At 45.6% G+C, this 23727-nt stretch overlaps 1 protein-coding gene across 1 annotated transcript in view; it reads left to right on the top strand.

Annotated features, from left to right (window-relative positions):
* The window catches only part of Myo1e (myosin IE), a 182885-nt gene that overhangs the window by 85768 nt on the left and 73390 nt on the right, over positions 1-23727 (top strand). Inside the window, exons 3-5 of the mRNA XM_060384821.1 lie at positions 553-642; positions 5092-5186; positions 21549-21636. Of these exons, the coding sequence (XP_060240804.1) occupies positions 553-642; positions 5092-5186; positions 21549-21636 (273 nt within the window). The remainder of the gene's footprint in view (positions 1-552; positions 643-5091; positions 5187-21548; positions 21637-23727) is intronic.

The following is a 23727-nucleotide window of genomic DNA, read 5'->3' as shown; positions in this document are numbered from 1 at the left end:
TCACTTATATGGGATTGTTATTTTTCGCCTCAGAAGGTGAATGGATACAAATAAATTAGATAATGAGAATTTTAAGAATTAGAACCCTTGGTAAAATTATGGTTGCTCTCATTTCCCCTAAGCTTCAGTGTGCCTCTGTTTGTTAAATGGGGACACATATGGGTCATGTGGGTCATCTATCCAAGGGAAACAATACACCCCATTTCAGGAGAGTGATGCTACGTGCCTGGGTTGTGCCATAAGAGGTTCAATTCTCTGCATTATTGGATCCTAGCTCTCCGTGTTGCTGGTTGGAAAAGAATGTATGTCAGTTTACATAGAATAATGATTCTTTTTTTTTGCACCTTGATAATGAACCTCTTTACTGTTCCTGGGGAGAAGTGAGACCTGAGCTAATTGAATGGCTCCTTTTACTTTTGTGGCGTTTGCAAAGTGTGTGCGGGCCCCTTTCACCCGGCCGCTCGTTATGTGCTCTGTACCATCGGTTTACTGCCATTGAAAAACATGTTTCTATGAAGATGAGCGATGGACCTTAACCAGGTTGAAATTCAGACGTATATCGGGTCCGTGTTAATCTCCGTCAACCCTTTCAAGCAGATGCCGTATTTTGGAGAGAAGGAGATTGAAATGTACCAAGGAGCGGTAAGTTATGCGCTCAGTAAGTTACTCTGGCGTTCAGGGGTTTTGTCCTTTGTAAGCAGTTCTTCTCGAAGTTAGCAACACATTTCTATTTTCTTATGAATTGCTTTGTGGGGAAGGTCAAGTAAGTGACATTGTTTGATTTTTTGTTTGTTTGTTTAAACTGAATGCTGACCTTTCACACGTAGCTCAAAAGAGTATAGGCTACCTAATGTTTGGGTCAATCTACATGCAGAATTAGTTAAGTGGCCTGTAGAACCCAGAGTCTGGGGTGGTCTTCTGGCTCCCACATGTAACCATGAGAAGCACAATGGGAGCTGGGGAGATGTGTCAGAAGCATGAGGACCGGAGTTCATGTTCCAGAACCCAGGTGAGAATGCAGTACCCACCGGTGTGAAATCTCAGCACTGAGGAGGTGCACACAGGAGGGTCCCTGATTCACTAGTCTAGCCTAGTGGTGAGCCCCAGGCCAATGAGAGCCCCTGTCCCAAAGGACTTGAACTCCATTCCTGAGAGTAACGCCCAAAGTTATCTTCTGTCCTCCACAGGAAAGCAAGCGTGAGCATACACACTTGTATTCTGGTGCACAGTCCTCTGTCCTCCATGTGAAAGTAAGCATGAGCACACTTGTATTCACGTGTGCATACACACACTTAAAAAAAGACAACAGTCATAGGTAAAAAGAAGTGAGATGCTAGAAACTTTGAGAATTAGAACCCCCCCGTAAGCTTTGGCTGTGCCTTGAAAATGAATCTTTCATTACCTCATTTACTAATGTGACTGCTCTCTTTTCAAACACGCTCCATAGGCGTCCTTGAATCTGTGGATCAGAAGCAAAACCAGCAGTCCTTCCTAAGGGGTCTTATTCCACAGTTCATCACAGCCCTTGGCCCTGGACCTCTGCATCTTCTTCCCCTCCCCTCCTTATAGCACAGGGACCTTTTTTTTAATCCTAGCTCCTGGAAGCAAAACAAAAGCTCATACAAATCCATCAGTTGAAATGGAAGGCAGTTTACCCAGAGCAAGTGTGCACCCCATTGTAGCCGAATGAATGCTGCTGGTAGCCAGAGCCTGAGGAGGCTGCCACGAGAGAGGTCTTTGATAATGCTGCTTTTATTGGGGGCTGGCACAAGGACACACTGGCAGCAGAGTTCTGGGCCCTGCCCTGGTACCCCAGGCCACCGTCCTGGGGCAGCTGGCATGGAGCTGGCTGGACACTCCCAGTACCAGCAAGGCTCCAGTATGAAGAACTGAGACACACCTGAGAGCTCACAGACACACATTCACACACACACACATACACACACACACACACACACACACACACACACACACACACACACACGTGAGCACACACCCGTGTTTCTTTCTAGTTCTCTGAAGCATCACTGTGTGCCTTCACCCCTTGTTCTGTTTATCTTTTTTAAGAGTTCTCTGTATAGAAATATAGTTTTGTTTGTTTGTTTTTAAACAGCCTTACTTTCAGCCAGGAAGTGGTGGTGCACGCCTTTAATCCCAGCACTTGGGAGGGAGAGGCAGGCCCACCTCTGAGAGTTCGAGGCCAGCCTGGCCTACAGAGTGAGTTCCAGGACAGCCAGGGCTACACAGAGAGACTCTGTCTCAAAAACAAACAAAAAAATTTCTTTTCATTGCTCATGGTAACACTGTTACACAATTGGTTTTTACTGAGTATTAGGTTCTCTGTGTGCTCGCAGCAGCACTAAAACAGGCCATATGAACATGGTGTCACACCATCTTCCCTGTTTTACAGAGAGGACCTGCTGCCCAGGCAGCAGTGCCAGAATCCACTGAGCGAGGAGTAAAGCTCCTGTCTTGATAACCTTGGGGGTCTTGATTGAGACATAGGAGAAGCAAAGGGGTAGCTACTCAATAGTTCATAGACACCCAGCTCAGAGGCTTGGAGAAAGGGCAGGTGGGAAATACAGCTGAACATGCAGGACTCCAAAGACGGGGCTGTCGCTAAGTCAGTAGTTGCCTGTTAGGCACAAAGTGCTGGATTTCACACCCAACACTAAATACACCAGGCCTGAGATTCGTGAGACCCTGCTTGGGGGTTGGAGGGAGAGGGCATAAAAAGTCTAAGTAGCCCTCAAGGGCCAAAGGTATAGCTTTCATTAGGCAGTTTTGGAGCCCTAGTGGGAGAGGTATGTGTCCTAATCAGGGTTTCTATTGTTAAACACCATGACCAAAGCAAGCTGGAGAGGAAGAGGTTTATGTGGCTTGCACTTCCACTTTGTAGTCACTGAAGTAAGTCAGGACAGGAACTCAAGCAGGCTTAGAACCTGGAGGCAGGAGCTGATGCAGAAGCCATGGAGGGATGCTGCTCACTGGCTTGCTCCCCCTGATGTGCTCAGCCTGCTCTCTTATGGAACCTGGGAACCACCAGCCCAGGGATGACCCCGTTCGCCATGGGCTGGGCCCTCCCCATCCATCACCACAGGTTTGCCTGTAGTCCAGTCTTACGGAGGCGTTTTCTCAATTGCGGTTCCCTCCTCTCCGATGACTCTAGCCTGTGTCAAGGTGATGTAAAACTAGCCAGCACAGTTTGTCTACTCATGCCCCTCCACGACTCAGCCTCCTCTCCATTCCACCTCCTTTTAATCTTCGCCTTCTCTTCTTCCTTACAATGTTCTGCTTACCCTGCTTTCAAAGGGGCAGTAAACATAGCCCTGACCCAGTGACCTGTGTAAAAGAAGCCCATCTAAGACTGTATCCTGAGGTCCCAGCAGGCCTCACCCTGAAGGCAGGCCTAACATATACCTTGACCCCTGGAGGAATTCTGCCTTCCCTCCCACTCTTACTAGGGTCCCTACCCATGTGGGATCACCCACGGTGGAGGACAGTGGGTCTGGGACTCATGAGCACTTTGCATATACACTTTGCTCTCACCCTCTCCCCTTCGTTCCCTTTCACCGTTGAAGTCTGCTCTGTAAAGCTTGGCTGTAAGTAGCCAGTTCTCAGCTAGCCCCCTTTTCTTCAGTCCATCACTGCGTAAGAAAACTTAAGGATGGCTTACGCAAGTTATTTTGTACATTTTTGTATACTTCATCCTTTAAAATGCCGGCCCTGTCCAAGTTTTCACTTACCTTGTGAGGGCGGTGCATCACCCTGTACTCGGTTTGACGGCCTCAAGCCTAACAAGCCTTTTTCTCCCCACTCCAGCACCACATGAGGCATTTTTTAATTTTTTTTGGTTTCTTTTAAGAACTGTTTTCTTATATTTTATCTGTTTATTTGTGTACACCATGCGGACGGCAGAGAACAACACGCAGGAGTCAGTCCTCTCTCTCTTCCACGTGGATCCAGACGCAGGTCAGCCGGCTAGGTGGCAAGCGCCTTCATTCACTGTCCCTGCTGTTTGTTTTTGAGACCCAGTCTCCCGTAGCCTAGGCCTTAAACCCACTCTATAGTGGAAAATGACTGCGAGCCCCCATCTTCCTGCGTTACCACCTAAATTCTGGGATTGCAGGTATGTGCGTGCCACTCTGCCGGCTCTTGTTAATTTTTGGGGGAGTGGTGAAAGCGGGTGCCTCGCAACCGAATAGATGACAGCCGGCAGAATGACTCTGTTAGGCATGGGGGCATGATTTCATGGTCGGGACTTTTTCTCTTCAGCTTAATGTTGTTTTGTGTGTGTGAGCATCTGCCTGCATGTGTGTCTGGGCACCCATGTGCATGCAGTGCCTGAAGAGGCCAGAGGAGGGCATCAGAGACCCTGGAACTAGCATTACCGACGGTTGTGAACTGCCATGCGGATGCTGGGAATCGAACCTGGGTCCTCTAGAAGAGTAACCAGTGTTCTTAACCACCAAGCCGTCTTTCCAGTCCCTAGTTTAAATCTGTACATAGCAGAAGACTTTTTTTTTTTTTTACACACCTAGGGGATTCTTACTGCAGTGTGTCAGCTCCAGCTCTCCCCTTTTAGGAGAGAAAGAAACCAGCCAAACCTGCTTGTCCTTGGGAGCAACCAAGTTTCTTGCCATCTTCTTGTGGAAAACTTTTCCTCCTCCTCCATAAATACACCGCTCTGTCCCCAGTGAGATCCAAGGACAGCAGCTTTTGCTTCTTAGAGAAGGAAAATCCTGTGGACAGTTAAGAGTTCTGGTCCAAGTGAGACCCTTTTCTGACAGTTGCCACATGTCTACCCAATTTGCAAGCAGGATGTCCTTGCAGAGGCACGCCTGGGCAGAAGGGTGGTGTACCCAGGTCATGTCTGAGGGCTGAGTCACAGGCATGCCTATGGAAAAGTCCTTCCAAGCTCCACCTTCGCTTCCGAGGGTGTAACAGGCCATAATGAAGGGCGTTTTTATGAATCATGAAACCTTTGCCTGTCAACACTAGACACACACCGGAGCTGTGCGCCACGGGGTCATGGATCAGTCCACGCAAAGAAACTTACTGTGGTTTTGGTTTCTGTTTTTGCTTTTCTAGGCACAGTATGAGAACCCGCCTCATATCTATGCCCTTGCTGACAGTATGTACCGAAACATGATCATCGACAGGGAGAACCAGTGTGTCATCATCAGGTAGGAGAAGACCCCGGGCCAGCAAGCCTCCACCCCGAGCTGGCCAAGCAGCCCTGATGTCCGAGGCCCCTCAGCACGCCCGAGGAACCAGAAAGCAATGGGGCGTTGTTTGGTTTACTTTATAACTGTCCCTTTTCTAATGCCAGATCATAATAAATAAAAATAATAGGGGAGGAGCTTATGAGGCCCCACCCCTCCCTGAGTCAGTTAATGGTTGTTGGGGGAGGGGAGGCACGTCAATGGGGAAGCTGCTGCTAAGTGGCCCAATGTTCCTGCAAATCTACAATAGTAATAGAACTCACCCAGTCACTAAAAACAAACAAACAAATAAATGACATGAAAACAGAAGGGAAACTCTTGGGGACAGAAGTGACATCATCAAAAGTGTGCTGGCTAGTTTGTATCAATTTGACAAACTTCATAAGGGTTCTGGAGATGGGACACGGGCCCTTGTTGTACGTACTTCAGTGAGCCCTCTTCCCAGCTCAAGAGAATTCTTATCACACCTTAAAAGTGAATCGTTTCTGGTTTGGGGGCCTGTGCTTAGCATGTCCAAGACTCTAGGTTTGGCTCCCAGAACTGCTGCACAAATAAAAAAAAAAGAATGCTTGTATTATCTGGTCTGTTCTTATTCCAGTGCCAAAGCCTGAGTTACACATTCTTTTCTGCAGCTGGTTTGTTAGCATTTCGAATCCAAACAAAGCCCACACATCACCCCTGGTTGCTGTGTCTCTCAAGTCTCCAAGTTGCTAAGCAATCTCCTTCATTCTGTTTTCCTTGGCATTCATTAATTAAAGAGGACAGTGTAGGCCTTTCCATGCTCAGGCTGACCGTGTGCTGTGTTGGTGCCGACCCCTCCCACCACGCTCTTTATTTCCCGTTGTCATAGTTACTTGTCTCCCTGCTGTGACAGAGTACCTGACCATAGCAATTTACAGGTTGTAATTTGGAGGTCATTTACATTGTAAGCATGATGGTCACGTGTCTGTTTTTATCTGAGGGTCTACTGTGGCTCACAGTTTTAGGATTACAGTCCCTCCTGGACTCAAGAACGTGAGGCAGCTGGTCACATTGCATCTCCAGTGGAGTTTGGCGAATGTTGGTACCTAGCTTACCTTCTCCTTATTCAGTCCAAGACCCCAGCCCCACGGGATGGTGCACCCACATGCAGGGTGGGTCTTCCTGCCTCGATTAACTCAATCTAGGAGCCTCCTCAAGGCATGGCCAGAGCTTCCCTCCCAGGTGATTCTACTCTGCCAAGTTGATGTTAATGGCCACGCGTATGTCTTGGATCATGGCCAGATGCAGATTCCGTTTTTTGCAGAAACATCTGTTATGCAATAATGAACTTCATTCCTGTTGATGTCCCTCTGTGTGGCGCTCAGTATGTCAAAAGACCCATCCGTTCTTGATTCCCGTTCTCGCTGCCGTTCGTTAATTAAAGTTATTTTCTCATTCTGTTATTTCTTCTACATGTGGTAGTTGGACATTTTTTTTTTAATTTCATCTTAAAATATAACCTTTATGGGAAAGCTAGATAAAATGCCTACTCATTGTCATTTCTTCTCACTTTTTAAAGTAATGAGTTGTTACCCTGGCAACCTCCGAAGGTAGCGTGTATTTATTTTCAGTATCACTTCTGACTAGTGGGTTTAAAATAGCTTACCTGTTTACATTGCACTTACCCCTTTACTGTCTTAGATGATCACCCTTCTGCTAGCGAGGGCCCTTCGTCTTGGTCTTCATGTCCCTGACACATCTCGAGTCCTCTCGGATTGCTTCCTTGTTGCAGACGGCCAAAGTCCGTGTTGCTTGTGTCCTCCTGAGACCTGGAGCTGGCCCCTTCTCCAAGGAGTCTTTGTTCCAGGGAATAGAACACAATATTTAGACACCACTGATCTAGACACCTGTTCTCAGTGTTTCTAGTCTGTGGCGGACAAAGCTGAGGAATTGAATTTTTAAAGAAAACAATGAGGCATGAGTTCACTCTGCTAGTTCTAGCTTGTTTTTGTTTATAGAGAATTGTTTCTTTCAATTTATTATTATTATTATATGAATATGAGTATTTTGTTTGAAATATATATATAAATATATATATGCTCCATGTGTGCAAATTGTAGAACTTTTAAAATATCTTTGATTTTTATATTTATAACTTGTCTCTCTTGTACTAAAAAATATTGGTTCCTGATGACACGGACATAATTATTTACTTTATACTTCATGTATTATATATGTATTTAAAATAATATCAATATTATTATAACACCAACAATAATAATGCCAATTGGTAGCAATAGTGAATTTATTTTAAAATTTCTTCCTGTTATTTTTGGTCTTTATATCCAATCTTTATAGCAAAAAATATTAGCTTTTAAAGATTTGTTCATTTTTATGTGTGTGTGTTTTGCCTACATGCATGTCTGTGTACCGTATGTATGTCTAGTGCCCATGGGGGCCAGAAGAGAGTATTAGCCCATGGGACTGGAGTTATAGATGGTTGTGAGAAGCCATATGGGTGCTGGGAGTAGAAGTCGGGTCCTCTGCAAGAGCAACCAGCACTCTTAACTGCCAAGTCATCTTCTTAGCCCCCAAACATTGGATTTTAAAAATCATCTAATTTAATATTTTTGTGCCCTTAATGTGTGATAGCGGTCTACCATTAGGGTTTAAGATCGTAAATATTGCACTTATTATTGACTTACTTTGTTTTTCTGAGACAGGGTCTTGCTGTGTAGTCTATGTTGGCTCCAACCTCAGGGTCCTGCCACCTCTGCTCCTGAGTGCTGAGCTTGCAGTTGCATGTATCCCACCTGCCTTAAGATCTGAGAATTTGGTTCTCTCATACCACCCTCTAGAACACTTAGATGGTGGCAGAATGAAAACATTAAGCATCCAGGTGTGGTTGTCCATGCCCATAATCCTAGCACTTGGGGAGGGAGGGGCAGATGGATCTTTGTGAGTTCGAGGCCAGCCTGGTCTACACAGTGAGTCCAGGAGGGCCAAGACTATACAGATAAACCCTATCTCAAAAAACTAAAAAAAGAAAAGAAAACAGTAAAGCCATCCAGGCACAGTGGCCCACGCCTGTAATCCCAGCACTGGAGGAAGCAGAGGCAGGTGGATCTCTGTGAGTTTGAGTCCAGCCTGGTTACAAAGCGAGTCCGGCACAGCCAAATCTATACTAAGAAACCCTGTCTCGAAAAACAAACAAACAAAAACAGAACAGTAAAGTAAGATAAGAAAAGCATTTTGAGGTAAATGCAGGTCCCTCTGGTTTCAATGGCATCTTACACTATGTGTCTGGAGGAAAAATAAAATCTTTGTATTACATGTCTCTGGGACCATTATCCCAGCCAGAGAGCTAGCAATCCTTTTCCATTCTCCAGTGTCTCTGGAGCCCAGCAGTCTGTGTTCAATCTCTCAGTGGTTGCCAACTTGCTCTTTCCTGGTGGTTTATGCAAATTGAGGGAGGATGTCTGTATTTGTTATGAATCCCGAATTTATTTTTATCTTGCCACAGTTCCCCTCTGGCCAGCTTTTATTCCTTTTTTTTTTTTCCCTCCATGACATTGACTTTCTGGTTCATTTTGCTCCTGCTGGCTGCTGGCCACGGAGCTTTGCATATGCCAAGCATGCGTTTTCCCCGTCTTCTGCCTCCAGACCCCCAAGCCACAGGTTCTTTTGAGAGACCACACCAGTTCTCCTGGGGGCTCGTCTTCTAGGTTTGTCTTAATGTTCTTACTGTTCTCATCCCTTCAACTGATTCTTCTGGAGGCTGGAGGTTAGATGTAGATGGTAGATTAGATGCAGGTTGAACTGTTTCGGTGGGGCGCATAGGGAATGATGATTTTGCTTTCACAACAGGAATGCTTGTGTGACACCTATCTGAGGTCACTGGAGAGGGGGTGGGGGGGACTTCCTTTACTGCATTTAATGAGAGAGTTCAGTATGACTTGTCTGGCAGGTCCCCGGGCTCCTTCTCCTTTCTCAGTCTGCCCCTCTTCTGGGTGTTTCCTGGGAAGGAAGGGATTGGGTTTGTTACTCAAGATCTTGTGGTTGCACCAGCCCGTGCCTCTTCCACACTCAGGTTGCACGCCATCTTGATTCACATGCCCCGATGCAGAACCACGGACCGCTTCTAAGATCCATCTTTGCAGCCATTCAGATGAGGTACCCTTTGATTTAGGGGCTGGTAGAATAAGGAGGCAAAATTGAGGTCACCGATCTGGTTGGCTGACAACGTGGCCCTCCCTTCTATCTGGCTGCGGTCAGTCCTCCCTAGATGTCAGGCTTGGACGTCTGTGAGAACCACTCTTGGTATCTGTGATTAGTTTTATTGTAGTGACAGACTACAAAGCACAACTGCATGAGAGAGTCATCATATCAAATGAGGTCAGGGAGCATCCAGATGTGAGGCTTCCGGTCATGGGAGGCATCCTCCCAGGGGCAGGGATGGTGAGATCCCCTCCAGAGGGGATGTGTGACAGCTGTTGATGAACAATCGGGGATATTTGCTTGAGTCTCTTAGGTCTAGGCTTTTAAATCCAGCCTTCATCCCATATGGCTACAAGGCTGACTTTTGATTTCAGGCTCTTAGTGGAGGCTCAGTCGGTGCTTTTAACTTCTACTTCCTCTGCAAGCCAGAGGTCCTACTGTGTGTTTCCAAGTGGCTGCCATAAATCACAACATTAGACAGTTTGGTGGCCTTGGCCCCCAGGCAATCAAAGACAGACCTAAGGCTGTTGCAGGAGCCTTTACTTCATTCCCCAGTTGCAGAGGCCAAATGCCCAACCTCTCTTGAGTTTATTCTTCAGGATACAGGTTCCTTTGCCTTGAGACAGGTCTTCAGCCTGGCAGGCTCAGCAACTCCCTTAACCTCAACAGCTCACCAGATACCTCTCCGGGCTTCAGTTTCTTCTCCTGACAGTGATGGAGCCAATAAGTTCTAAGATTTCCTGACTTTAAAATTCCTTACTCCAAGTCATGCATGCTAGGCTAGCAGCCTCCCAATTGCACTGACCAAACCTCCAGTTCTGATCTTGATTTCCAAAGGGGAAGTGCATCTGGACCATTCTGTGTCCTCTTTGCCTTGTGGTCCCTGGGTTTGTGTGCAGCCCAGAGCTCTGCCGTCCAGTTCTCTTTTTATTTCCCTGTGGTCTGTTTCTACATTCTAACCACATGGCCTTTGTCCAAGAGCGTAAAATTGGTTGATTAGATGGTAGATCCCTCTGGAGGTGAAAGGCTGGGAAGACTTCGGGTAATGTCCTGCAAGTGTCTGCACAGGGCTGTGAAATCACAAAAGGCCATTCCCTAAAATAACAACCCTTTATTGGTAGAAAGAAGATGAGATCTTGAGGGACCCAGAAATCTAGGACTGGGATGAGGGGCAGAGGTGAACTGGGATGGCAGGTGCATGACATCCAATAAGCCTGAGAAGGAGCACAGGAACCAGGAAGCTGGGTATGGGCTCCAGGCAGCTCCATGTCACTGAGAGTCACAAGAACTGAAGGCCTAGGAGTCATCCTCAAGCAGCCCATGACTACTTAGTTCGGTCACTGTCCGTTCTTCAGAATCTGTGTCTGGATTTGTGCATTAGAACCTCATCTGAGACATCTTCGGATGTCAGAGATGGTTATGAAAATCTTTTTAGTCATTTGTGTGTGTGTGGTGTGGTTTTAAGAAGGGGAAGAAGAACCAGGAAGTTTCTGGCATATTCCCTGTCATCTCTGCGTCACGAGACATGGTCTCAGCACTGTGTCCACATAAGGTTCTGAAGGCTTTGCCCCCTGGCCTCTGTGGGGACATATCTGTGACACATTTACTATGGACAACAACAAACATGGTTGCTGTCCCTTCGGGCCTCACGAGCCCGTGTAACCTTAGCGTATTTAAGAATTGAGATGGCAGTTGGAGAGCGTACATCACAGTTGTTATAGTTTCAGGTTTCAAGAATATCCTGAAGTATTTGCTTTCTGAAAAGCCGAGTGTCTGTCTTTAGTCAATCCAATAACAGTTGGCAAAATTTTCTTACGTGGTAATCTGTGTATGCCCTGATTTGTCCATCCATTTGTTCGTTTGTTTGACATTAGGTCTCATGTACCCCAGTCTGGCCGAAGATGACCTTGAACTCCAGGCTTCTGCCTCCACCACCCAAGTGCTTAGGTTCCGAGCGTGTGCCTTCATCTTGCCTGACTTACGTGGTGCTGGCAACAAACCCAGGACATTGTACATTCTGGGAGAGCTTTTTTACCACCTGTGTTATATTCCCAGCACCCACACACACACACACATTTTAAATTTATTTGTTTTGTGTACGTGTCAGTGGAGAAGGGGCATGTTTGCATGCCCTTGTACGGAGGAAATTTTCAGGAATCAGTTCTGTCCTTCCACCGTAAAGGACAAACTCTGGTCTTCGGGATTGGCATCAAGTGTATTTATCCCACTAAGCCACGCCACCAGCCCTACTTCTCCCTCCCCTCAAAAATAATTAATACAGACAGGGCAGGCATGGTTACACATGCCTTTAATTCCAACCCTCCAGAGGCAGAGGCAGTCAGATCTTTGTCTGCCTGAGGCCAGCATGGTCTGCGTAGCTAGCATCAGGTCAAGCTGGGCTGTGGGATGAGACTATTTCCAAAACAAAAAAAGAGGAGTTAACAAAGGCATATTTTGCAGCTATACCACTGCTAGGTATATACCCAAAGTTTGTTCAAGTACACAAAAAGGACACTTGCTCAACCATGTTTATAGCAGCTCTATTTGTAATAGCCAGAACCTGGAAACAACCCAGATGTCCATCAACGGTAGACTGGGTACAGAAATTGTGGTATTTTTATACAATGGAATACTACTCAGCAATCAAAAAGGAGGAAATCATGAAATTTGCAGGCAAATGGTGGGATCTAGAAAAGATCATTCTGAGTGAAATATCCCAGAAGGAGAAAGACAAACATGGGATATACTCACTTATATAGACCTATAAGATATGATAAACATAATGAAATCTATACACCTAAAAAAGATAATCAATTGAGCGGACATGGGGTAAGATGATCAATCCTCGTTTAGAAAGACAGATGGGATGTGCATTGAACGTATGACAGGAGTCTACTGAGCGCATCTGAAAGACTCTAACTAGCAGTGTTTTCAAAGCAAAGACTCATGACCAAACCTTTGGCAGAGTACAGGAAATCATAAGAAAGAAGGGGAGTTAGTCTGATGGGGAAAGGATAGGAGCTCCACAAGGACCAAATATATCTGGGCACAGGGTCTTTTCTGAGACTGACATTCAACCAAGGACCATGTATGGATATAACCTAGAACCTCCACTCAGATGTAGCCTGTGGTAGCTCAGTAACCAATTGGTTTCCCAAAGTGAGGGGAACAGGGACTATTTCTAACAGGAACTCGATGACTGGCTCTTTGGTCTCCCCACCCCCGAAGGGAGGAGCAGTCCTGTTAGGCCACAGAGGAGGGCTTTGCAGCCAGTCCTGAAGATACCTGATAAAACAGGATCAGATGAATGGGGAGGAGGTCCCCCCCATCAGTGGACTTGGAAAGGGGCACGGTGGAGATGAGGGAGGGAGGGACTGGGAGGGAATGAGGGATCAGGACACGGCTGGGATACAGAGTTAATAAAATGTAACTGTTAAAAAAAATAAAAAAAAAAAAAAAAAACAAAGGCATATTTTGAAGAGATTTGCTAACCGTGAGAAGCAGAGTGGGAGCTAGCTTCCAATACTGGACCAGGGTTTGCTGAACTACCTGTTTGAAAAGACGTTTTGTATTTGAGCTTCCCTAACATTTGCAGTGGTAAAGAGTAAAAGAAAACAGTGAGAGTGCATCTAATCCATGGCTGTGCCTTCTTCACTCTTGGCTTCCATGTCAGCAAATATCTCATCTCCTGGGTTCTCAAGCTGCCTTCCCGTCTTTGATGTATTTCAAGATCCTTTTAGTATTAATACTTGGACCCTTTTCAAGGCTCCCCTGGGTCTCTGAGGGCCCACGCTATGTTTGTTTATTCCAGCAACATTTGAGGTACACCGTCTCTCTGGTGGAGCCTTGTCAGCTTCTTCCTCTAAGAGCGATGGTTGAGAATGGTCGTCGTCTGTGGATAGGAAGAGTCAAAACCTCCATCTAGGCAGCTTCCGAAGGACTCCTTTAGTCAGGAAGGGTCAGTGACTTAACCTCATCTCGGTCACACCAACACCTTTGACGTGTGTGAGCGTACCTGAATGTGTAGGTGTGAACGTGGAAGCCAGAGGCCAAGCATCATTCCTCAGGTGCCATTCACCTTGTCCTTTTGAAACAAGGTCTCTCACTGGTCTGCAACTCAACAAGTCAGTTAGGCTGTCTGGCCAGTGAGCCTGTTTCCATCTTCCCAGTCCTGGGGCCATAAGCACATGCCCAGCTTTTTATTTTGTCTTGCTTTGGCTTTTTTCTGCGGGTTCTGGAGATGGTCCTTAGGCTTGCCAGGCACACACTTTACTGCTTGAGCCATCCTCCCAGTCCTAATGATAGAATTCATAATCCTTTTAACAACGGGGCTGACTAGTAACTATATCTTCGACAAATCAAGAAACTGGGTGTCAGATAAAGAAACAGATGAAGCATCTTGCATTTGGAGTATAGCCACGCTGTGATCCGAGCCAGCGCTGCCTGACCCCAGAAGTCCACTGTTTCTCTACTGCTCTGAGCTAGACTGCGTTAGTTTAGTTGGTAAATAACTATCGCATCCAAGCGTGGCTTGAAAAGATCTTTGGGATGATGGTGAAAGCGTACTGTTTTGTTCTGTCTCCGGTGCATGCCTTATGCATGCCTTAGTTTTGGATTTGAAAATCAGAGACTTCTGGGAGCTAGAAAGGCAGCTCAGCAGCTAGAGCAGTGGCTGCTCTTCTAGAGGACCCGGGTTCGATTCCCAGAACTCACATGACAGCTCACCATCTGTAACTCCAGTTCTGGGGCATCTAATGACCTCTTCCGGCCTATGAGAGCAGCAGGCACACATGTGGTACATAAGTGCAGGCAAATGCTCATATACATACATATATATATTTTAAAAGCAGGAACTAATAAATTAGAACTCCTAAAGGCTAATAAGGAATTAAATACCTTTTTAAGCTGTTCAAGAATGATGTGAACTATCCTTTCGTAACACCAAAGGGAATTTTATACATAGCAAGGAGTCAACTTTGGATTTGAACTTGATCTTCAGACTAAACATCGGGCCCTTCCTGTTTATTGGGCTGATCAAGGTGAGCCTTGCCATGGAGCCCCTTTCTTGGCAGACTTGAAAATGGTGTATGTCTGACGGCATTAGTTCACTGGGTGTTTGGGACTGGGGGAAAGCAGCAGCTATTGTCTTGGGCACATTTTCCACATCATCTGCTCAGGGTGATAGTGGGCTATGTTTTAACCCGTTAATGCAGTAGAACATATTGGGGGGTTATAATCTAGTGTCAGAGAGGATCCTTCTCGCCTCAGTCCCAGAACTTCCCAGGTGGCCAACAGAGAGGCATGTCACATCTGACTAATGCCAGTCTCCGGCCCCAGGGCCTTCAGGAAAGGAGTCTGAACAGAGCCATTGGAGAGGGCTGTCCAGAACCTTCTTTGATGTGGGTTTCCATTCTTGCAGAGCTATCTGGGCTTCTGATCACAGTAATGCAGGCTGCTCCTTGTTTGTTCCAACTGTGGGTAAGATAATATTTCTGGCAGATCTGTTTAAATGGGTACATATCAGTAAAGACTCAAGACTGTTAAAAATTTGACCATCTGGAAGTGAGGAGGTGACTTAGCTGGTGAAGTGCCTGTGCCGCAAACAGGGACCTGAGCTGGGATCCCCAGCAACCACATAGAAAGATGTGCACCGTCACATGCCTCTATAACCTTAGCGTGGAGCATGGGGAACAGGCAGACCCCGGAGCCCAGTGAGTCATTAGACTAGTGAGTCAGTGAGCACCACATTCAGAAAACAAGGAAGAAGCAAGAGAAGAAGACACTGATGCCAACTTCTGCCTTCCACATATACACACATACGCATCTATACACACATGTACACACCACACTCCTGGCTAACTTTTCCTGTCGCAGTGAGACTTAAATATTTGTTATTTGGTTTTGGAATCTTTTTTTCTAACACATACCCCGTTCAGTGACACCCACAGTCCCTAAAGCGCTTGATACCCTCATCTCACCATTGTCAATACAACTTGCATGCTTTGATACCTCAGGTGGGGGCTGGAGAGAACACCTGTCAAAAACACTTGCTGCTCCTGCAGAGGACCTGGCTTCAGTTCCCAGGACCCACTTCAAGAGGCTCACAGCTACCTGTGACTGCAGCTCAGGGGATCTGATGCCCCCTGCTGGCCTCCAAGAGCCCCTATACACAAGTAATATATATATTCACAAGTAAATAAAAATAAAAACAAATGTTTCTTAATCTATATTTTTTAAAAAAGATTCCTCAGGAGGCCATAATCTCATGCTAAGCTCTAGAAACAGCCCTTCTCATCACATAAGCAAGAAGAGGGGCTTCGACCCTGAGTGTTGGAAACAAAGGCGCATGTGTGGTCACCACCTCGCCTTATCTTTCCTAAAACACAAACAGATACAAACACATCTCACACACACTCATCCGGTCAGCTGCCGGGGAGCAGCAGCCATGGAGAAACAGTACGGAGAGATTTTGGAGATGGGGAGAGTCTTCCAGCAGTCAGGATGGCTGAGTCAGCAGCATGAAGGCCGAAATGCTTTGACGCTTGCTAGAGTAACTTGAGGGGACTGGGAGCATGGCTGCCTCCTAAGCAAAGAACAGCCTGACTCACAAAAGCAGCCACGGTCCCCTTGAATCCAATCATCACCACAGCGGTATAAACGGCTGCAGTTTCCATTCTTAAAGCTAGCACACAAGCAGTCTATTGTTTCCTGTTTGGATTGGTATTTCCTGTAATGTCTGTCTTGATTTTGATTTTGAATTGCCAGGCTGATCTCCAGTGAGCTGGGAACAAACTGGGGTACCAATTAAGAGTTCTAGTCTAGGAACTGCCCTTGGAGACTAGAGTCCTGAGGGTCAGAGAAGAATCTGGAGCATGATAGCTCAATACTCTGAGAACCATGGATGGGTTTTCTTTATTTCTTACTTTTCTTTTTTTCTTTCTTTCTTTCTTTTTTTTTTTACATTTTTATTCATCTATCCTGCGCCTATGTGTATGCATGGCTCAGCTTTCTCCTTCTGCTGTGCATCCCATGCACTGAACTCAGGTCACCAAGCTTGGCAACAAATGCTTTTACCTGCTGAGCCTTCTTGCCAGCCTCCGTGTTCCTAATTTATTAAGGAGTTTCTGGTTTTGGTTTTTTGTTTGTTTGTTTGTTTGTTTTTGTTTTAGCATTGGGAATCAACTCAGGGCCTTTGGCTAGTTTTATGTCAATTTGACACAAGCTAGAGCCATCTGAGGAAAAGAAACCTCAGTTGAGAAAATGCCTCCATAATAAGATCAGGCTATAAGTAAGCCTGTAGGGCATTTTCTTGATTAATGATTGATGGGAGGGACCAGCCCATTGTGGGTGGTGCCATCCCTGGGCTAGTGGTCCTGGGCTCTATAAGAAAGCAGGCTGAGCAAGTCATAGGGAGCAAGCCAGTAAGCAGCCCCCCTCCATGGCCTCTGTATCAGCTCCTGCCTCCAGGTTCCTGTCCAGTTTCAGCTTCTGTCCTGACTTCCTTCAATGATGATCAATGATGTGCAATCATAAGCCAAATAAACCCTTTCCTCTCCACGTTGCTTTTGGTCCTGGTGTTTCATTCTAGCAATAGCAACCCCAACTAGGACAGAATGTAAGGTGAACACTTTCCTACCTGACTACATTCCTAGCCCCTGTTTCTTTGAGACAAAGTCTCCATATGTATCCCAAACTGTGACGGAATTTGATCCTCCTGCGGCTGGCTCAGGGCTGAGATTACAGGCATGCACCACCATTGCTGGCTGAGCTTTTGTTTTCTGCCCTCTCTCCCCAAAGGTCAAGCAAAGCAATGGAATTATAAGCACAGGCAAAGTCAATCCCTGGGCCTGCAGAGTGAGTGGTTTGGGATGTGCTGTAGAATGTCTGGTGTCTTCCTACTCTTCTCACTTTAGACAGTGCTTTCCCCTCCCAAGCAGGACAGTGTAATTATGGTTATAAATACTGTCCGCTTCAATAATTATGGACTATTCCATTATTGTGCCATTATTTTGAGCAAATTACCGGCTGTGATCAATAAAACATCCCTTTAAGTGCCTATGAACTGAAACCAAGAAACGAACATTCAGATCAATGTTTAGCCAAAACTAATTATTTTAAATTGCCTAGAAGAAAAAAAAAATCACAGCTACTGAGAATGTAGATGCCCTATTTTTGGATCTGACATACTTATTTTAATATATGAAAAACAGCTCCTTAGTCTCCAGTATAATTCTGCTCTTTTGATTCAAACAATGAGATACAATGCTTGATCAGATCTGGGAGACAGATCAGTCCTCAAAGATGCTTCTTGCCCAGTGACCTGAGTTCAATCCCCAGAACCCACAGGGTTGAAAGAGAGAACATTTTCCTCAAATTGTCTCCTCTGACTCCTGAGTTCCACATGTACACCAAGATAAAAGCCCCCAAGATTAAAAAAAAAAAATCTTTTAGGAGACACAGTATTTTGTGTCTGGTCACACTGTTAAACAAGGGCACCATCGTTAGGCTTTTATTTTAGAGTTCTGCTAGGTTTGCTGTGTTTTTCTCTCTTGCAGCTTATTCTAAGTAATTCCAAACACAAAAGTATAAGCTTACAGAAATCTGATTAGTCATGGTGATGCATAAAAAGTTGAATAGTATTGTAATGAAAGTGATGAATATTCATTATCATTGTGATGTGATCCTTCTCTTTTGGGAAGGGGGGGTAATGTTTTAAAAAGCATAAAATGATAGTTAATTGCCTGTCTCAAAAACAAAAATGTAAGGGCCAGGCATGGTGGTAAGCTATCTGTAGACCTGCTCTGTAGACTGGGCAGGGGAGAGTCAGATCCCTGGAGCTCAGTAGCCAGCCGGCCTAGACAATCATTTGTAGGGTTCAGTGAGAGTCCCGGTCTCAAAAAAATAAGGTGGAAAGTAATTGAAAAGCATTCTGGCGCCATCCTCTGGCTCCTACACACATGTGCATGTGAACCGTTGAATAAAATTAAGCATCAAGAGATCATAGGAGCTCGAGAGAAAGCCCCATGTTTAAGAGCCTGTACTGTTCTCATAGACCCATGTTCAGTTCCCAGCACTTGTATTGGGTGACTCTTAATTTCCTGTTGACTCCAGCTCTAGGAGAATCTAATGCCCTCTTCTGGCCACCATTGACACTGCACTCACATGCACATACACACATACAACCACACCACACATACACATAATTAAAAGTAAAAAATTTCTTTAAAAAAAAAGGAAATCCCATCAGGACCAGCACTGGGTTTGTAGCTCATCAGCAGAGCAATTTTTAGCATGTGTGAAACTCAGGGTTCAAGGCTTAGCACCATAAAAAGTTTAATGAGAAATCCCAGCAAGAGAGAAAAGAATCTTTATGTAGCGGCCTCCTAGCAGGTCTGCGGCAGTTATTTTGTCCACTGGCACAAGCCAGAATCATCTGCAAAGAGCAACCTCAACTTAGAGATGCCGTCCTCACATTGTCTGTAGGCATGTCTATAGTGAGAATTTTATATTTTTGGTGTCTTTTTAAAAACCACAGAACTGTTATGGGAATATGTTTTCATTTTACTCCCAAGGTGTGAGGATATGGGGCTACTTTGCAGCAGCTGACTATGATTTGCCTCGTGCTCTGGCAGAGATGTGATTTTGCCAACTGCAGAGAGTTCCTGAGATTGTGTGACATTTGGAATTCTGGGCGTATATAAATGCTAGGTCCCCGAGAGGGGGTGTAGGTTGTTGGTTAGTTGTTGGTTGCTATTGGTTGCAGTTGGTTGAGGTTTGTTAACTAGTTGTGTGGCAGGAAGGAAGTTAGAAAGAAAGGAAGGAAGAAAGAAAGAAAGAAAGAAAGAAAGAAAGAAAGAAAAGAAAAGAAAAGAAAGAAACCAGATATTCTGTCTGCAAGATCAAACTTGCTCTAAGAAGTATAGCACTCCTAATCAGCAGGAAGTAGTTTAAGGATAACATCCCAGTACAGACCCCTGATATCCTTTTTTCCTCTCCTATCTAGAGTTAAAGAGTTAAAGGGGTGTAAGAAAGAACCCACAAAGTAGCAAATGCCGGCTGCACATATCTATGGGGCATTTTATTATTATTAATATATGTATATATAATTATTAATATTAATATGACTATTGATGATTGGTCTGGGAAGGTTCCAGCTCACAGAGTGCTGCACCCCTGGGCGGCTGGTTCTGAGGTATATAAGAAAGCACACTGAGCAAGCTGTGGAGAACAGGCCAATAAGCAGCACTCCTCTGTGGTCTCTGCTTCAGCTCCTGCCTGAAGGCTCATGCTTTGGCATCTCTAGATAACGACTTGCTGTAACAACCAAATAAACTTTATCCTCCCTAAGTTGCTTTTTGTCGAGATGTTTTATCACAGCAACAGGACCAAATAAGCAAACTAGGATCAAATAATATCTTTTCTAGTCCTGTTCTTCCTTTTTCTTGTACTTGTTTTGACATCCTTATCAATCTTTTGTAGATACATTGTTGCTGCCGAGCCCTAGATGCCTGGTTTGTGCAGTCTCCTAATTATTTGAACTGTTTCTGGGATGTTAAACTAGCTGGTTGTAAACGTTACACTTTCTTTTTCTAAAGTTCTTCAGTGTTTACATTGTTACAACGTATAAAGCAAGTCATAAAATAGCGTCTGTGAGGCCAGCTGCGGCTGGGGCAAAATCACATACAGCTGGGAAGGAGATAGTTGCTAGAGGGGGCCCTGGGATCCACGTGAGGGTTTAAGCACCCTCCCACCCGCTCCTTCTGTGCAGGAAGGAGCCACACTTAACAGGCTGACTCCTGAAGGCTACTTGCATGTAGCCACAGCTGCTCTGATGATGGTGGCTCTTATGCCAGGGGGATAGCATTCTGCAATTGACAACATTTTTTGATGTCCACTAGGCCGAGGGTCATAGAGCATAAGGTGTGCACCTCCAATTTCTTGACTGCCGAGAACAAGCGTGCAGCTACGAACTCATGGCATCCTGCCATTTACACGCTAGATCCTCTTATAGATGTGGGTTTCTTCACCAACCTCTGTTCTGCCGACACCAAGGCTATCCACAGAAAGATGAGACTTCAGATAGAACCGGGCATGTTTGGAATTGAGGTCATTATGAACTGGGGGGGGGGGGGTGAGGGAGGAATGGGGATTTTGGAGAGCAGACTGTTAACAAAAGGCTGTTGCTGTGCAGTCAGGCTACCCAGCGGAAGGTAGTCTTTGTTTTTCAGGATGTGATTAATATTGCCTCATCATTTAATTTTAGCATTTCTAAAATAAGAAAACTTGCATCACATCAAGGCAGAGTCTAAAGCCTCAGAGTGCATTTTTCCATATGTATATTTGTGTATATATATATGTATATGTATATTTATATATGTATATATACACATATAGAAAAAGTAACACATTATGACAAAAAGGATAGAAAATAATTATCTGAAATGAATAGCTCTCTAGTTGTTGCCTTACCTTAACCAAGATCTCTACTAATATTTTGAAAAATGGAGCTTTCTGTCCTTGGAATTGACCTCCAGGCCTCCTGCATCTCAGGAAGCACCTTATCTCTGAGCTATACCCCAAGTCCTTCAAAACCACACTGGCTAAAGGTGGTGGCTCATGCATGCCTATAATCCCAGCACTGAGGCAGTGGGATTTTGAGCTCAAGGCCAGCCTTAACTATGTAATGAGACCCCCATCTCAACAATAAAAATCAAATTATAACTATGTTTTGTCTATAATTAGAGCAGAATGTGTCAGGTGAAATTACTTCATAGTCTCCTTTTTTTTTTCCATCTATAAAAATATGTGGCTGTCACTTGTAATTTCTGGATAAACCCATCCTTCTGATATTTATAGTATCCTAATCTTGCTTTCTGTGGTTGGACAATTAGAAAACTCAACTGTCTGTCCTTTGCACAATGGCAGTGATAAATATTCAGTCTATGCCATGCTTACGTGGGTCAGAGGGAGGCATGAGCTGGCCCCACTCTGGTCCACCTTTCTCAACTAGCATCATGCTGATCTCCACCCCTCCTGAGTTGAAAGCTCTTCCTGGTTTCTCCAAGATTTGTTCATTTGGAGACAGCGGATGAAGGAGCTGGCAGGGACCCCTTCACAGATGGGTGTTTGTCTTTCTTTCCTCAGTGGTGAAAGCGGTGCTGGAAAGACAGTAGCTGCCAAGTACATCATGAGCTATGTCTCCAGAGTGTCTGGAGGAGGCCCCAAGGTGCAGGTGAGTCTGTGGTGCCATCAGGAGCCCCATTTGTAGCTTTCACTGGGCCTGGTGGCACATGCCTTTGGTCTGTCTGTAGCTTTGAAGAGAATTTATTTTGCACAGAAAAGGTTGTGAAACTGAGAAACATGAAATGTGCAAAGAAATTGTATGTTTTTGTATTGACATGTCTTCCACAAATCAATCAAACGGGCCATGGTTCAAAAGGAGAATAAAACATGAAAGATAGCTCAGATGAAAGGACATATAAGTTATTCATCAAACATGAAAAAAAAATTTTTATTAAAACTGGGACTGGGGAACCTAGCTCAGCTGGTGGAATGCTCACCCGAATGAACAAAGCCCAAGTTCCATGCCCAGCACCACAAACATCGGGCATGAAGGTGCATGCCTGTAATCCCAGCACTCAGAGGGAGAGACAGGGAGCTCAGAAGTTCAAGGCCATTCTTGAATATACGGCAAGTTCAAGGCTAGTGAGGTTAGCCTGGGCTACAGGCATCAAGTGCTTTCTCTCCCTTTCTTCCTTTCTCTCCTCCCCCCCCCAGTCAGAACTCCTGTAATTCTTTAAAAATTGGGAAAATGTTGAGACACAGTTGCTTCTGTGACTGATAGGGGCATGAAGGAGCACAAGTCTGTAGAGGCTATCTCAGTAAAATTACATGTGGGCACTACTTCACACAGCAGCCCTCCTCCTCCTCCTCCTCCTCCTCCTCCTCCTCCTCCTCCTCTCCCTCCTCCTCCCCTCCTCCCCTTCCCCTCCTCCCCCTCCTCCTCCTCCTCCTCCTCCTCCCCCTCCTCCTCCTCCTCCTCCTCCTCTCCCTCCTCCTCCTCCTCCTCCCCCTCCCCTCCTCCCCTTCCCCTCCTCCCCCTTCTCCTCCTCCCCCTTCCCCTCCTCCTCCTCCTCCTCCCCCTCCTCTTCCTCCTCCTCCTCCTCCTCCTCCTCCTCCTCCTCCTCCTCTTCCTCCTCCTCCTCTTCTTGAGATGGGATCTGAACTTCCCGAGTCTACCTCTGGGGTTACAAGGATGTGTCACCATGCTCAGGTTACTTGGTGCTGGGATGGAACCCATCCTAACTACAGCGTACGAGGTAAGCAGGTAAGCAGCTGAGCTATGGCCTGAGCCTCACTAACGGGTTAAGCTGATCTCTTGAGCTGGGCATGCAGCTCAGTGTCAGGAAGCTCGTGTGGCTGGACAAGGGCTCTTCCCTAGCACACACAGAGCCCCAGGTTTCAACCCCATCATGAGCCAAGTGTGGTGGCTTCACACGTGTATCCTAGCACTGGGGAAATGCAGGCAGACAAGCGGAGAGTTCAGGGTAGCGTGGCTGAGGCCAGCCTGGGAGAGATGAGACCGTCTTTTAATAAAACGAAGGAGAGGAAGAATGCATGTTTAGCATGCCTGAATCAGTTGTTGAGTTCCTTTAATCCCGGCACTTCGGATAACAACAACATTAAGGCTATTTTTTAAGGGAAAAGCTTCAAGATCTTTTCCTTCTGTGTCTCCCTGAGAGAAACTAAGCATCATTAAGTGGTATAGCACATCTAGCCTGCAAACAACAGATTAAAAGGAATAGTGAAGTTTCACAAATTCCAAATTTACTTTACAAAGGAATATAAAGTTTATATACAGCCCTGCGTTGTAAAGCTGAGAGGCGGCTTAGGTGTGGAGCTAAGTCTGACTGGGAGGGAGTCGGGGAGGGGAACCACCGGCAGTTTGCCTCTGTGCTAGTGACCATCACCCCCTGTGGGAAATGGAATGCCCCCTCCAGCCTTGTGGCATTCTGTCTTCTGGGGCGTTTGAGGGTACCATAGAAGCATATTGGCTTGTCTCATAGTCAGTGTTAGTATCCTCATCTAGTCCAGTTTGCTATGTCTTATGACCCAGTGGCCAAGCTGCAGACGGTGAATGTTGATTTTTCTCTTCCTGTTTTCCTTTGACGACATTGATCCAGAACTCTTGGCTTCAAATTAGTCAGTAGCTCAAGAGCACAAGCCAGAAGGCTTGTTATTTCTGGAACACACTTAACCATAGCATGTGAATAATTAGACGTACAAGGAGTGAGTCACTGTCAAAAGCCCTCTCCAGCACCAG

Source organism: Meriones unguiculatus, chromosome 6 (assembly GCF_030254825.1).
Source record: "Meriones unguiculatus strain TT.TT164.6M chromosome 6, Bangor_MerUng_6.1, whole genome shotgun sequence".
Classification (NCBI taxonomy): domain Eukaryota; kingdom Metazoa; phylum Chordata; class Mammalia; order Rodentia; family Muridae; genus Meriones; species Meriones unguiculatus.
The sequence above is the reverse complement of the archived record's forward strand: the minus strand, read 5'-3'. Positions and strand labels throughout refer to the sequence as shown.